The 13596-nt window shown below is 36.0% G+C and overlaps 1 protein-coding gene across 1 annotated transcript in view; it reads left to right on the forward strand.

The window, feature by feature from the left end:
- Nucleotides 1-13596, forward strand: part of grm6b (glutamate receptor, metabotropic 6b) — a 39607-nt gene that overhangs the window by 22258 nt on the left and 3753 nt on the right. Inside the window, exons 5-10 of the mRNA XM_056468496.1 lie at nt 202-356; nt 2932-3072; nt 3222-3422; nt 7084-7223; nt 7301-7924; nt 9442-9753. Coding sequence (XP_056324471.1) covers nt 202-356; nt 2932-3072; nt 3222-3422; nt 7084-7223; nt 7301-7924; nt 9442-9753 — 1573 coding nt within the window. The remainder of the gene's footprint in view (nt 1-201; nt 357-2931; nt 3073-3221; nt 3423-7083; nt 7224-7300; nt 7925-9441; nt 9754-13596) is intronic.

A 13596-nucleotide genomic window follows, 5' to 3' on the forward strand; every position in this document is an offset into this window, starting at 1 on the left:
ATCCAGTTTTCCCCACAATTAAAGCTGACAGGTGCTAACATTGTCTTAACTGATACTCAACACACACAAATCTGTTAAAATCTCAAAAAAGTTCTTGAGAGTGTCTTGAACCTTTAAAAATTATTTTACTTATGAAAATAACTGTAACCCCCCCAAAAAACGATTTTTCTGACCTGATTTTGTTGTATGTTTTTGTTGCAGGCGTGTCCTAGAAGCTGCAAAAAGAGCCAATCTTACAGGTCACTTTTTGTTTGTGGGATCTGACAGCTGGGGTGCAAAGAGCTCACCAATCCTAAACCAGGAGGACGTGGCCGAGGGTGCAGTAACCATCCTGCCCAAACGAGCATCCATTGAAGGTATAAACTAATGGCACATGCTAGTGTAATTAATGAAGCTCTCAAAACGGAGAAGAAATTCCATCACATAAAAAATGTGGTATTCGGTATTATATCACATAATATGCAATGCAGACTGTTAAGCCAACTTTTGAATAAAGTAAATGCATTCAGAAATCAATTCAGTTTTTATCTGTAAAGCAGAAACACGTCTTTAAATAGTATATTTATTGAGCTCAGTTTAGTCAGTGTTGTTAAGTTCATTAATTATGAATCAAATTCAGCTTTATTATAAGCAACTCTACAGAAGTGAATAGCGCCATCATTCAGCTTAAGTCAGTTTAATTCAGTTCAATAAGTAAGTCATTGGTAAACAGTTAGAATTAAAGCCTGAAAAAAATAAAGGTTTCAAAGGAAACACGTCATGATTTTGCCAAGAACGATGCGATTCTAGATTAACATCTGTGTTGATCCTGTTCAAAAATGTAATCCATACCTATTCCCTACCCCTAAAACCAACCATAACTGTAAAATATTCCCAATATTAGAAGTTAACATTCATTTCAACAATATACAGGACAACGGTGCTACATCAAACAACATAAATTGACAACATAACATAGGACAGTGCACTACTATAAAAATTTAGAGAATCAAATAAAATAAGATAAGATAAACTAAAATGAAAAAAAATAAGATACAATAAAATAAGATAAATAGAATAAGAAAAAAATTAGATAAGATGAATTAAATAAGAAAATGAATAAAATAAAATAAGTAATATTAATCATATTATTACTAAATATTAATAGCTAACTGAGCAAGCTAAAGGCAACAGTGGCAAAGGACTAAAATACCATCAAGTGAAACAAAAAAAAATCTTCAGGTGCTCTGGTTTCCCCCACAGTCCAAAGACATGCACTAAGGTGAATTGAAAAAACTAAATTGGCTTTAGTGTATGTGTGGGAATGAGTGTGTATGGGTATTTCCCAGTACTGGGTTGCATCTGGAAGGGCATCAGCTGTGTAAAACATATGCTGGATAAGTTAGCAGTCCATTCTGGTGTGGAAACCCCTGATGAATAAAAGGACTAATCCGAAGAAAAAATGAATGAATGAATGAATGAATTCCATAAAAGCTTTCTTATGGTGGAAAATGTTTTTTGAGGTTGGTTCAAGAATGTGCGCTGCAGTTCTCTGTCTATTTATAAAGGTAAGTAAAAGTGTAAGCTACCGGCTTCAGGAGGAGGCAAGGCCAAAACAACAAAGCAGACTTTACAATAACACCTAGAAAAAGCCAATTGATTACACATAAAAGAACAGCAATAAGTCATGTCTTAATTTAGATTGATTGGGTTGATTTTGTAATGGAAAAATAATACAATAGAGCTACGAAAAGGAGTCAAACAAACAGTACTTTAAGGTTTTCCAGAGAATCAAACAGTATTCAGGTACAGAAATTGAAAATTAAATAACGCATAGTTGTCATTGTATTACTAAATCAGTAAAATGATTATTCTTTAAAGTTACGAATTGACTTTATTGTGCCCGAATGTTTTAAACTCTCTTGAAATACCTTTAAAACACATGCAAATTATAAACTATCAGTCTGTTATGGTTATACTTTGTAATGACTCCACAAATCTCATGTATTCTTAACTTTTGTGCTGATTAACGTTGCAAAATAGGTTCATTCTGAAAATGTAGCCCTAAATACGTTTCTGGAGATCACAAATTATGTAGCAAGAGCTACGTATGGCTGCATTTCGTCTTTAAATGAATGCTACAGGGCGGTATGATGGCTTTCCTTTTCTCGCTTACCAGCTGACCACTTACCTCCATATGGATGGCTTTCCCATTGTTACCAGTTTGCTTGCAGAGCGGAGTTAACAGCGACGAGGGGGTTCGAGTCCGGTGAAGAACAGTCCCAGAAAGGGGCTAAGACAAAAACAGAAGCCAAAAAATATAATAACCAAGTAAATAACAGGGTGAGAATGTGGTAAAATCTGAAAACATGGTAAAAATCAGGGGGCTTTTCTTTTGCTGGATCGATTTTCAAAACATTGTGGTTAAGTTTAGGGAAGGGGGTGGGCGGTCAATAGGTGCTTTTCAAAATACTATTGGTTTGGTTTAGGGAAGGGGGGGGGGGGGGGGGTTGGTCGCTTGGTCAGTCAGTCAGTGAGTTAGTCAACAGCATGGTGGATTCGCAAAAAAAAAACTGCAAAAAAACCCAGCTCCTGTGACAAATTTGGTGCTCTCCAGAAATGTATACAAAGAGTACATAATCAGAATGAACCTGGGTTGTAACTATGCCAACTCAACGTTGCAGATCCAGCAATGTGACTATTGCAGACACACACATTGCGATATTGATGCTGAAACGATATATTGTGCAGCCCTCATTGCTTTAGTGTTTCCTGTATTTGTTTTTAAGACTTTCAAAGGGCTGATTTGCATTTTATGAATCCGCAAGGGTTATGCTTTTTAGATAAAATCCCTTTTTGATGATCTGCTGAAGACTACATCTTAAGTAAGGTGAGTAAATCAACTGCCGATTTTCTCCTTTGAGTGAACTCTCCCTTTAACCTGTTTCTCAGGCTTTGACCAGTACTTCACCACAAGATCCCTGGAAAACAACAGGAGGAACATCTGGTTTGCTGAATTCTGGGAGGACGACTTCAAATGCAAGCTGACACGGCCTGGAATCAGAGGCGACGGCGGGCTGAGGAAATGCACAGGCGAGGAAATAATTTCAGACAAATTACTCCCATAATCGCAGTAGTGCTTGAACGATCACACATTCTTATGCTTTTAAGACGTGTAAAGTACAGCTAAATGGATTATTCCCTCAGCAAAGCCTTTTCAATTCCTGTCGTCTTGCTTTCAGGAGAGGAACGAATCGGCCGGGATTCGGCATATGAACAGGAAGGCAAGGTGCAGTTTGTGATCGACGCGGTGTACGCAATGGCCCACGCTCTTCACAGCATGCACATTGACCTCTGTGCCGGTTCAATGGGCGTTTGCGACAAAATGGACCCGGTGGATGGAAGAATGCTGCTGACTTACATTCGTGCCGTCAATTTTAACGGTAAGCCTTCTCAAGGACAGAGCAGGAGCACGTGAGCCATTTCAGACCCCACGAAAAAGACCTTGAATTTGCAGTCGGTAATGGGTTTGTATTGAAACAAGACTAATCAACCTCACAGGAATTTGAATGAAGCTTTTTATTTCTGAGGAATGCTTTGAATTTGCCAGGAAGGTTGCGTGTAATAAACGTACTTTTGTCAAACCTTTGGAATGGAGGATATAAGCCATTACTCTGAGACTGACAGGTGAAAATAGGTGAAGAGTAGTTTTGGCGCGAGGGGAAAGGGCAGAGAAGAAGCTGCCGTTTCCAAGGAGGAAGGCTGCGAGTCCCATGGGTTAGTCAGAGAGCGGAGAGAGAGGTCAGCACTCAATCCCAGCCTGAAGAGATCCACTAATGCACAATACTGCAGTGCACAGACTTGTTTTAACCCCCTCCTTCGTCTCTCTCCTTGTGTTTGATTCTCCCCAGGGCAGCCGCTCTCCAAACACAAGGCGCACTTCTTTTTTCATCGGCATCTCTCGGTGAAAAATCCCTTTTCTTTTCCGTCACTCGCTCCTAAGAGATTTCTATGAAAAGCACAGCTATTCAGTTTACGCACTGTGGATGTCCTCACACTCTTGTATGGAAATCTTTTCTTGCCTGAGGGGAACAAAACGTGCCGTGTGGAGACCTTGCCCCTCGTGATTTTGTAAATTCTGGTTTATAGGAAGGCTTGTAAAATTGAATTTGCACATCTGTCCTTATAGAATTTCATCTTTTGTTGGTAACACGTTGATAAGGTTCCCTTTGTTGAGATTACACTGTAGAATAAGTGTTAGAATTGGCTTCAGTCCATTTAATTGTTAGAAGGTAATGCACACCTGAGCTGTATTATATTATTTTATGGCATGTTTACCTAGTCTCGGAACAGTCAATATAACAAATAATGCCCCAATGACAAAGCAGAAGTGGCATACACTGCAAAAATGTTGTCAATCAAGCAATGAGTATGTTTGGACACCAATAATTACATTTTAATATGAATAAGACAATACTCTGATTAAGAGTCTACCATGTAAACAGTAATTTTTGATTAATTTAATTCGACTAAGGTCATAATCGAACTAAACAGAAATCGAATTAATACATGTGGAGTATGCCGATTTTAGTCGCATTATTGAAATGCAGTACAGACATGTAAACACCGCAATCAAAGTATTACCGTCGTGTAGGACTGTCGCCGCATTTTTTGACAGGATAGTCAGTACACACACGCTGTTTGACATTCTCTGCCCCTGCCAAGTCAGTGAAGACAGACAGACAGACAGACACCTGCATCACAAAATGCTGAGTTTTTTTTCTTATACGGTGTGCGATATCAAATTCCATTAAAACGGTACTCTTCCAGCAGTCCAAAGTCACAGCCAATATCTCGATTGTCATGGGGGGCATGCATGAAATGTTCCTAAATGAAAGTGAAAGAGCCAAACTGCAGTTAAAATTGACAAATTAAAAATATAACACCCGAAATTACATGAAAATGACATTCGTGGTGACGCAATGAGGCTAATCAAACTATGTGCTATAACAAGTAAAACAGGATCATGAAAGGAACATTTAAAGGCAACTCATGAAAACACATTAATCATATTATTGTCTTATTCAGATTAAGGCAAATAATTTGATTACTGATGTCCATGTAAACGTAGTCAATGTTAAGTTATATCAAAATATTTTCTTACTTAGAGTTTTTGTTTTGTTTCTAGTCCAAATATCAAAAAATTCTTGATACAATAGCAGTTTCTAGACAGTAAATGTTTTTGTCAGTAATAAGTCATCAAATTTAAGTGAGTTTTTCCTTAAAACAAGTCAGATTATTTGTCAGTGTATGGGCATTTATTTCAAACTAAAAACAAGGTATTTTTATTCACCTCACTGGCAGATAATTTAGCTTTTTAAAGAAAAATTCATTTAATTTTGACAACTTATTTTTGACTTTTGTTGAAAATGCTTTTCTTGTTGGTGCCAATAGCCTAGTGGTTAAGTGCGCTGACATATAGCAACATGCTACTCACGGTGACCTGAGTACGATTCCCAGCTTGAGGTCCTTTGCCGACCCTTCCCCTCTCTCTGCTCCCAACTCTTTCCTGTCAATTCTCTGCACTATTCTATCCATTAAAGGTTAAAAAACCCTAAAAATATATTATTAAAAAAGAAAATGCTTCTCTTGAGAATTTTTAGGTATTTGGATTAGAAATGAGACAAAAACTCTATGTAAGACAAACAGTATAAAATAAATATTTCCCAAGTGCTGTGTAACAGAGATATTTTTTAAAACACATTTTAAAACATAATAGTTTTAATAATTAATTTAATCACTAGTATTCAGCTTGAAGTCCATTTTAAAAACTTAACTAAGTTAATTAGGTTAACCAGGCAAGTTAGGTTGATTAGGCAAGTCACGACAACAGAAGAAAAAGTTTAAGAGGACGAATGTTATTAACCCTAAAAATTGTTTTAAAAAGAAGAAAAAAAGGAAGTTCTGTGAAAATGTCCTTTCTCTGTTAAACATCATTTGAGAAATATTTGAAAAATAATTAAAACTGTGTCATTTTTAAAAGGTGGCACGGTGACTCAGTGGTTAGTACTTTCGCCTCACAGCAAGAAGGTTGCTGGTTCCAGTCCCGACTGGGCCAGTTGTCATTTCTGTGTAGAGTTTGCATGTTCTCCCTGTGTTTGCGTGAGTTTCCTTTGGGTGCTCCGGTTTCCTCCACTGTCCAAAGACATGTGCTATAGCTGAATTGAATAAAACTAAATTGGCTGTAGTGTATATGTGTGTATGGGTGTTTCACAGTACTGAGTTGCAGCTGGAAGGGCATCCGCTGCATAAAACATATGCTGGATAAGTTGGCGGTTCATTCCGCTGTGGTGACTGCTGATGAAAAAGGGACTAAGCTGATGGAAAAAGAATGATTGAATGAATAGCTAATTACTAGTATTCAGCTTAAAGTGCATTTTAAAGGCTGAACTAGGTTAATTAGGTTAACAAGGCAAGTTAGGTTAATTAGGCAAATTATTAGTCAACAGTGGGTTGTTCAGTAGTCAATGGAAAAAGGGGCCGAATAATGTTGACCTTAAAAAGTTGTTTTAAACAAAATTAAAACAGCTTTTATTCCCAGCAAATCAAAAGAAAAAACACTTTCTCCGGAAATAAAAAAGGACGTTCTGTGAAAATGTCCTAAAAATGTGAAATGATTACAATTGTATGATTTTTAAAAATATAGGTCAGTATTTATACGTCTAAATTTAACGTATGGATGTTAAAATATCATTGGATCTGTAGCATAAATAGCACTTAATAGCTAAATCCTAAGAAAATGCTGCTATTTTCAGGTTGTACACTATAAGCAGCTTCTGGCTGCTGTTTACACCATTTTGTTACCATTTTACACCTGTGTATTGTCTTGTAAGCAACCTTTGATATGGAAAAGTCACCTTCAAAGTTATGTTTGACAGTTTTACCATGTGGAAAAGAACAATGGAAATAATTGCTACGCATTAACACAATTTTACGCCCTTGCAGACCCCTCTGTCTAAATGAAATGACTCTGTTGTTTCGAATCATTGCGTTTGTGATGTTGAATATCAAACCCCTGTGTGTGTGTGTGTGTTTCCTCTAAAGGCAGCGCCGGCACAGGTGTGATGTTTAATGAAAATGGCGATGCCCCAGGACGATACGATATCTTCCAGTACCAGCTTTCCAACACCACCAACCCGGGATATAAACTCATCGGCCAGTGGACCAACCACTTACGACTCAGTGTAAGCGCATTAAGCCTGTTGGGTACTTTGGGACGTTCCTGAATGGTTGTGTGAAAATATTTCTCTCTTTCTGTAAGGCTGAAGATATGCAGTGGTCTGGAGGGGAAAAGCTGGTTCCAGACTCAGTGTGCAGTTTTCCGTGTGAATCCGGGGAGAGGAAGAGGATGGTGAAGGGGGTGCCATGCTGTTGGCACTGTGAGCTCTGTGATGGGTATCAGTTCCTACTGGATGAGTTTAACTGTGACATGTGCCCGTTTGACATGAGACCCACCCCCAACCGCACGGCCTGCCGTCCCACACCCATCATCAAGCTGGAGTGGAGCTCTCCCTGGGCCATTATCCCTGTGTTTCTGGCCGTGTTAGGAATTCTTGCTACGACGGGAGTCATCGCCACTTTCGTTCGCTTTAATGACACCCCAATAGTCCGCGCTTCAGGCCGAGAGCTCAGTTATGTGCTCCTGACCGGCATCTTTCTCATATATCTCATCACGTTCCTCATGATCGCGGAGCCAGGCACTGTGGTGTGTGCGTTTCGGAGGCTGCTCTTGGGCCTGGGAATGTGCATCAGTTACTCTGCCATGCTCACGAAAACCAATCGAATCTACAGGATCTTTGAGCAGGGGAAGAAATCGGTCACACCGCCGAAGTTTATCAGCCCCACGTCCCAGCTGATCATCACATTTATTCTGATCTCAGTACAGGTGGGTGAGAAATTTACATTTGTTCAAAGTGAGCTGCCAGACATTGAGGAACAGACTTTGTTGTCAATTTCATTGTGTGTTGAATATTATATTGAATATATTGTTTTGAAGTGTTTCAAAAGTAACTTTGTGATTTTTGGGCCTTTACTCCTCTAATGTTTTTGCAACACTGTAAAAATCCAGGGTCCCTACACAAATTGATTAAGTTAACATAACAATTTAAACAGATTGAACATAAAACAATTGAATTGTCCCAAAAAAGTCTCAGGAATTGGGTTATTTCAACTCAATTTAAATAAGTCGCTCAAACAAGCAGCAAAAAAAATTAAGGTATATTTAATTGAATGTATCTTATATACATCGATTGTGTGGAATCCAGCATTTTTATAGTGCACTTTACAATACAGTTTCATTAGTTAATGTGGTGACACTTTAGTTAACAAACCATTAACTAGCTAATACCATTAACACTAATAGCTTAATAAACTATTAATTATCTGTTTTTTAATAGTTAGTAAGGTAGAGGTTGGCTTTAGGTTTTGGGTAGGATGCAGAATAAGATCATACTTTATAACTACTAATGAACAATTAATATCTTAATAATAGACGAGTAATAAGCCAGTAGTTAATAGCATGAATTGTGACCTAAACTAAAGTGTTACCGTGAATGTTAGTTAATGTATTTACTAACATGAAATAAACTAACATGAAAAACACACACAATTCACTTAACAAGAACTGGCAATGAACAACTGTATTTCCATTAACTAAAATTAGCAAAGATGAATAAATACTGTAATTAATATGATTAGAATAAAAATATGGTTCATTTTAGTAAATACATGCAAAATTTTGTAACAAAGTATAGTAATGCAAATAAATCATATTGAAATTAAAAATAACATATTTTAATTAGTTTGATCATAATTGAAACTCAAAGAGTAAAATAAATATTAATTAAAACACATTTGAAAAAGTTTGAGTTGAGAATTTTTGTAAGATTTTAAATGTTTTTCCATGTGTTTATATATAGTTGTAATTTAAATAAATCATATTTAAATAAATAAAAACTCTAATAAAAGGATAGTTCAACAAAAAAAGACAATTCTGTTTCAATCATTTTTGTCATCATAATTTGAAAAATATGATTGACTTCCATAGTCATTCTTTCCTGCTATGGAGGTCAATGGGTGTCAGCATTTCCCCCCCAAAAAAATTGTGTTGAACAGAAGAAACCCTAAACCACATGAGACAGAATAAATGATGAGGTAATTTTCATTTTCCGTGAAATAACCCTTTAAATATTATTTGTCTTAAAAGTAACTCAAAAGTTCATTTAATTTTTAAAATCATAATCTATGTAAAATGAACTCTTCATTCAGAGCAACTGCCTGGTTTACAGTGCTTTATGTCTTCAAAAGACATTCTAAGGACTTAGTGTCCACTGAATAATTAAAGCAGCAAGGTTTAGAGTGTAGCATGGATGTTCAGTGCTCTTCTCTTCTTTCTCCTCTCAGCTCTTGGGTATTTTCATATGGTTTGGAGTGGTTCCTCCTCACACCAATGTGGATTTTGACGAGCTGCGTCCTCCAAACCCTGAGTTTGCGCGAGGGATCCTGAAGTGTGACATGTCGGATCTGTCTCTGATTGGCTGTCTGAGCTACAGTATGGTGCTGATGGTCACCTGTACAGTCTACGCCATCAAGAGCAGAGGAGTTCCTGAGACCTTCAACGAGGCCAAACCCATCGGTTTCACCATGTACACCACCTGCATCATCTGGCTCGCCTTTGTCCCCATCTTTTTTGGCACGTCACAATCCACCGAAAAGGTAAATGTTATAAAGTTATCATTTAAGGTTAAAATGATAGTTCCTAAATGAAACTTCTATCAAAGCCAACCTATTTTTCAGTAACCCGAAAATTAAATTCTATCACCCGTTCCAAACCTTTATGAGTTTCTTCCTTCTGTTGAACACAAAAGAAGATATTCTGGAGAATGTTGAAACTGGTAACCATTGACCTCCATAGTTTTTTTTCTGTTATGGAAGTCAGTGGCTACTGATTTGCAACATTCTTTAAAATATCTTCAGAAAAAAGAAACACATTGAAGGTTTGGAACTACTTTACTTGAGTACATGGTGAGTAGATTTAATTTTTTGTGTGAACTATTCCTTTAACATTATATAAAATACAATGGATGAAATAAGTATTGAACACGTCACCATTTTTTTCAGAAAACATATCGTCACCTTAGAATTATAAGGTTCTATCTGGCATTTTTGTCAAAATTATTGGCATATTCTTATTAATTGACAACTTATTTATATTATGGGATGTTTTTTATAAGTTGTTTACATTTTAAGACTTTTTATTTAAAAAAACAAATGTTACACACATACTGTTTGCTATATGGAAAGAAAACTCAATATCTCAAAATCATTCAGAACGCAAATAAAACATTATAATTCCAAGGTGACGATATTTATAAAGGGGCTGTTAACTTGAAATTTTCACCAGATTTTGTGGTGAAGTGTTTTTTCCAACCCTCCACCCCCTGGCTCTTCACTTTCGTCCGCAACAACCCTCACCCAACAATGACCACGAACACAGCCAAGGAAACTCTCTATTGCTGTCAGAGAAAGAAAATCAAGCTGTAGAATGGCCCAGCCAATCACCTGAATCGAATACAATAGAAAATTCAGACAAGACCCACAGAACCAAATAGAATTTTACACACTGTTGAAAAAATCACACCTGAGTAATGCATGTGCATGTATTGTTAGCCTTTTTACCAAAATTGGGTTCAGTTCAATGTCAACAGCTACTATTAAAATATTATTCCTGGGTAAAAACATGATCTGTTCAATACTAATTTGTCCCACTGTATATCTACGTTTTCCTACACCCCATGATGCTTTGCTGAATAATGGAAGTAACTTGCACTCAGTGAACACGATGTCCACTGGGACTTTAAAAAAGTGTTTAATTTCAAAAACACAATTTTATGCCTTAAAAAGTCTTAAATTCACTGAAATATTGTGTCGTAGGTCTTCCAATGCCCGTGTAAAGCTACCCAATCACCAATAATCAATCTCAATAAAACTTTCAACATAGGTGTTATTTGTTAACTCTATTTACCAATATGGTATAATTATCTTCTTTACAATAACATTTGTTAAAAACTTGTGTTTATAGTTGGCGCTAATAGCCTTGTACCTCAGTACTCACACAAATTCGATTCCTGGCTTGAGGTCTTTTGCCAGTCCCTCCGCTCTTTCTGCTCCCCACACTTTACTGTCTGTAAACCTCCACTGTCCCATCATAATAAAGTTGAAACCCCCTAGAAAAGTTACCTGGTGAGGACACTGACCTTTACAGACTGTTATGAATACATTTTGTTCATTATAGTTTTTTAAAACCTCTCAAAAGAAAAAGTTAAGTTGAAAAGAAGTGCATGTATGCACCAAGAGTTTGTTTGTTTTGATATATTATTTAAAATATATGGCTAAGAAATTACTAAATTAGATTTTTCTTGATGAGGCAGGTAAAAATCTTTTCCACTGGGCCATTAGAAAAAAATCTTAGCGTTTATCACTCTATAAGTCTAAAAATTCATTTATAATTGTCTTTAAAAGTCTTACATTTGACTTGATGAAACCTGGTGAAGGTGACATGGTGACACTGGGTCAGTTGGCATTTCTGTGTGGAGTTTGCATGTTCTCCCCGTGTTGGTGTGGGTTTCCTCCGGTTTCCATCACAAGCCCAAAAACATGTGGAACAGTTCATCAATCAAACATTAAAATAAGCAACTTACTAGAAAGTAGACCATGAATAACAGCACATCTGGATTTAAGCCTTTCTGTAACACAATTACGGAAGTGTTGAATATTTCTGTACTGTAGGATAAACAAAGTGAACATAATCTGAAGAAACAAAACAGTGAATTCAGATGAGCTTTGGCCACAGATATGCTCATTAACTGTATTTTATTTCCACAAAAACAATGTATGTAAAATATTACATTCACATAAATGAGTATACCCCTCACAGATCTCTCTTTTAAATGAAGAATTTCTATAGGATGCTTTACAATAACATATTTGTCTATATACCTTAAATTAGTCAGTACCAAAGCCTAAACTGGGACTAATCTAACAAAAAAACAATTGTATATTTGCATTAGTACATTACTATCAAAAATCAGTACACCCAAAGTAATATGTTGGGGGAAAGTATTAAAACAAGAGGAAAAATCAAGAGAAACATAAAAAATGTTTGTTTTTATCCAATAAAACTATGAATTTAAATGTATTAACTTTTTATTCCCAAAGATGTCAGGTGACCATTATTTTAATGGATATAACTGTTTAATAAAACTGCTTTGTTTAAATCCACCAAAATATATTGGCTGTCTTCACTTAGAAATGGATAAAAATTTCAAAAGGTGTACTTATTTATGTTGAGTATTGTGTATATATACATTATTTTCATGATGGATAAAAAAAATCAACAAGCAAAACACTCACTCACTATTTTTAGCACAACCGTATTATTACAAAAAAAAGATTAGTTTCAGTTGCTTTGAATGTCTGTTCCCCTAGAAGTGCAACCCATCATTTAAAAAGCACCTGCAGAAAAAGATGGACAGAGTAAATCTACACATGCATTTCTCTGAACTAGATGCTTCTGGCTTTGTTCATTTTACTGCAACATTTACTTATAAACGTGTGAACCATAATCGGATATTAGAACTTTAAAAACCCCATGTAACCATATCATAATTGAACATAAGTGAACATAATTGCTATTTAATTGTGGTGCTGTTTTTGTGTCGTCCTAAAAGCCGTTCAGACGCTGGCCACACTTTATGCATTTAGTCATTGAGTTTTTCACATGTATTCATCCGGTGGGGGATGGTTTTGCTTACAAAGCGCAGGGATTTAAAAATGGAAAGTATACTCTGACTAATAGAGAGGTCTTTTAGTGGCCGGTCAACCGCAAAGCTTTTGGCCCTCAGGTGCTCTTCAAGTCTTTTCATTTCTTGTAAATGAAAAGAAGAGCAGAAGCAGAATAAAGAGCAGACGGCAGAGGATATATACATTTTTGTTTATTATATTTCATATATTTTATTATATTTCTTTTGGTTTATTATTATTGTATTTAATATTATTATTATTATTAGCATTTTGTTGTATTGTTAGTCATTTTGTTGGCATTATGAAATTTTTTCTTTGAAGTTTGGTTGAAATATTTCTTATTTATATACTCTTTGTGTTCTCTTCAAATGTATCCTTAGATTAATGGTTATTCACTGATGTTTTATCTAATGGTTTTTATGTGCTTTTTCTATTACATAGTCTTAAAATGTAAGTAAATACAATTTTGCAGCAGATTTTAAATAAAATGCAGTTAAATTATAATGAAAATTATAATTATAATGCATGAAATAAAAGGACTTAAATAACTGACCTGAACTCAACCTTGCTGGTATAAATCATGAATGTATGCAAATGACATGCACTGTAGCACTTACATGGGATTGTGCATAAAGCATCTGAATGGTTTGCACATGGCTGATGTCTTCCACTAATAGTAGTCATTACTCTGATTTCCAGCAAATGACAATCAGCCGAGAGGATGTATGTACAGTATGTGTAATGTGGAGTGATATC

The sequence above is a fragment of the Danio aesculapii genome, chromosome 11 (assembly GCF_903798145.1).
Source record: "Danio aesculapii chromosome 11, fDanAes4.1, whole genome shotgun sequence".
In the NCBI taxonomy this organism is placed as follows: domain Eukaryota; kingdom Metazoa; phylum Chordata; class Actinopteri; order Cypriniformes; family Danionidae; genus Danio; species Danio aesculapii.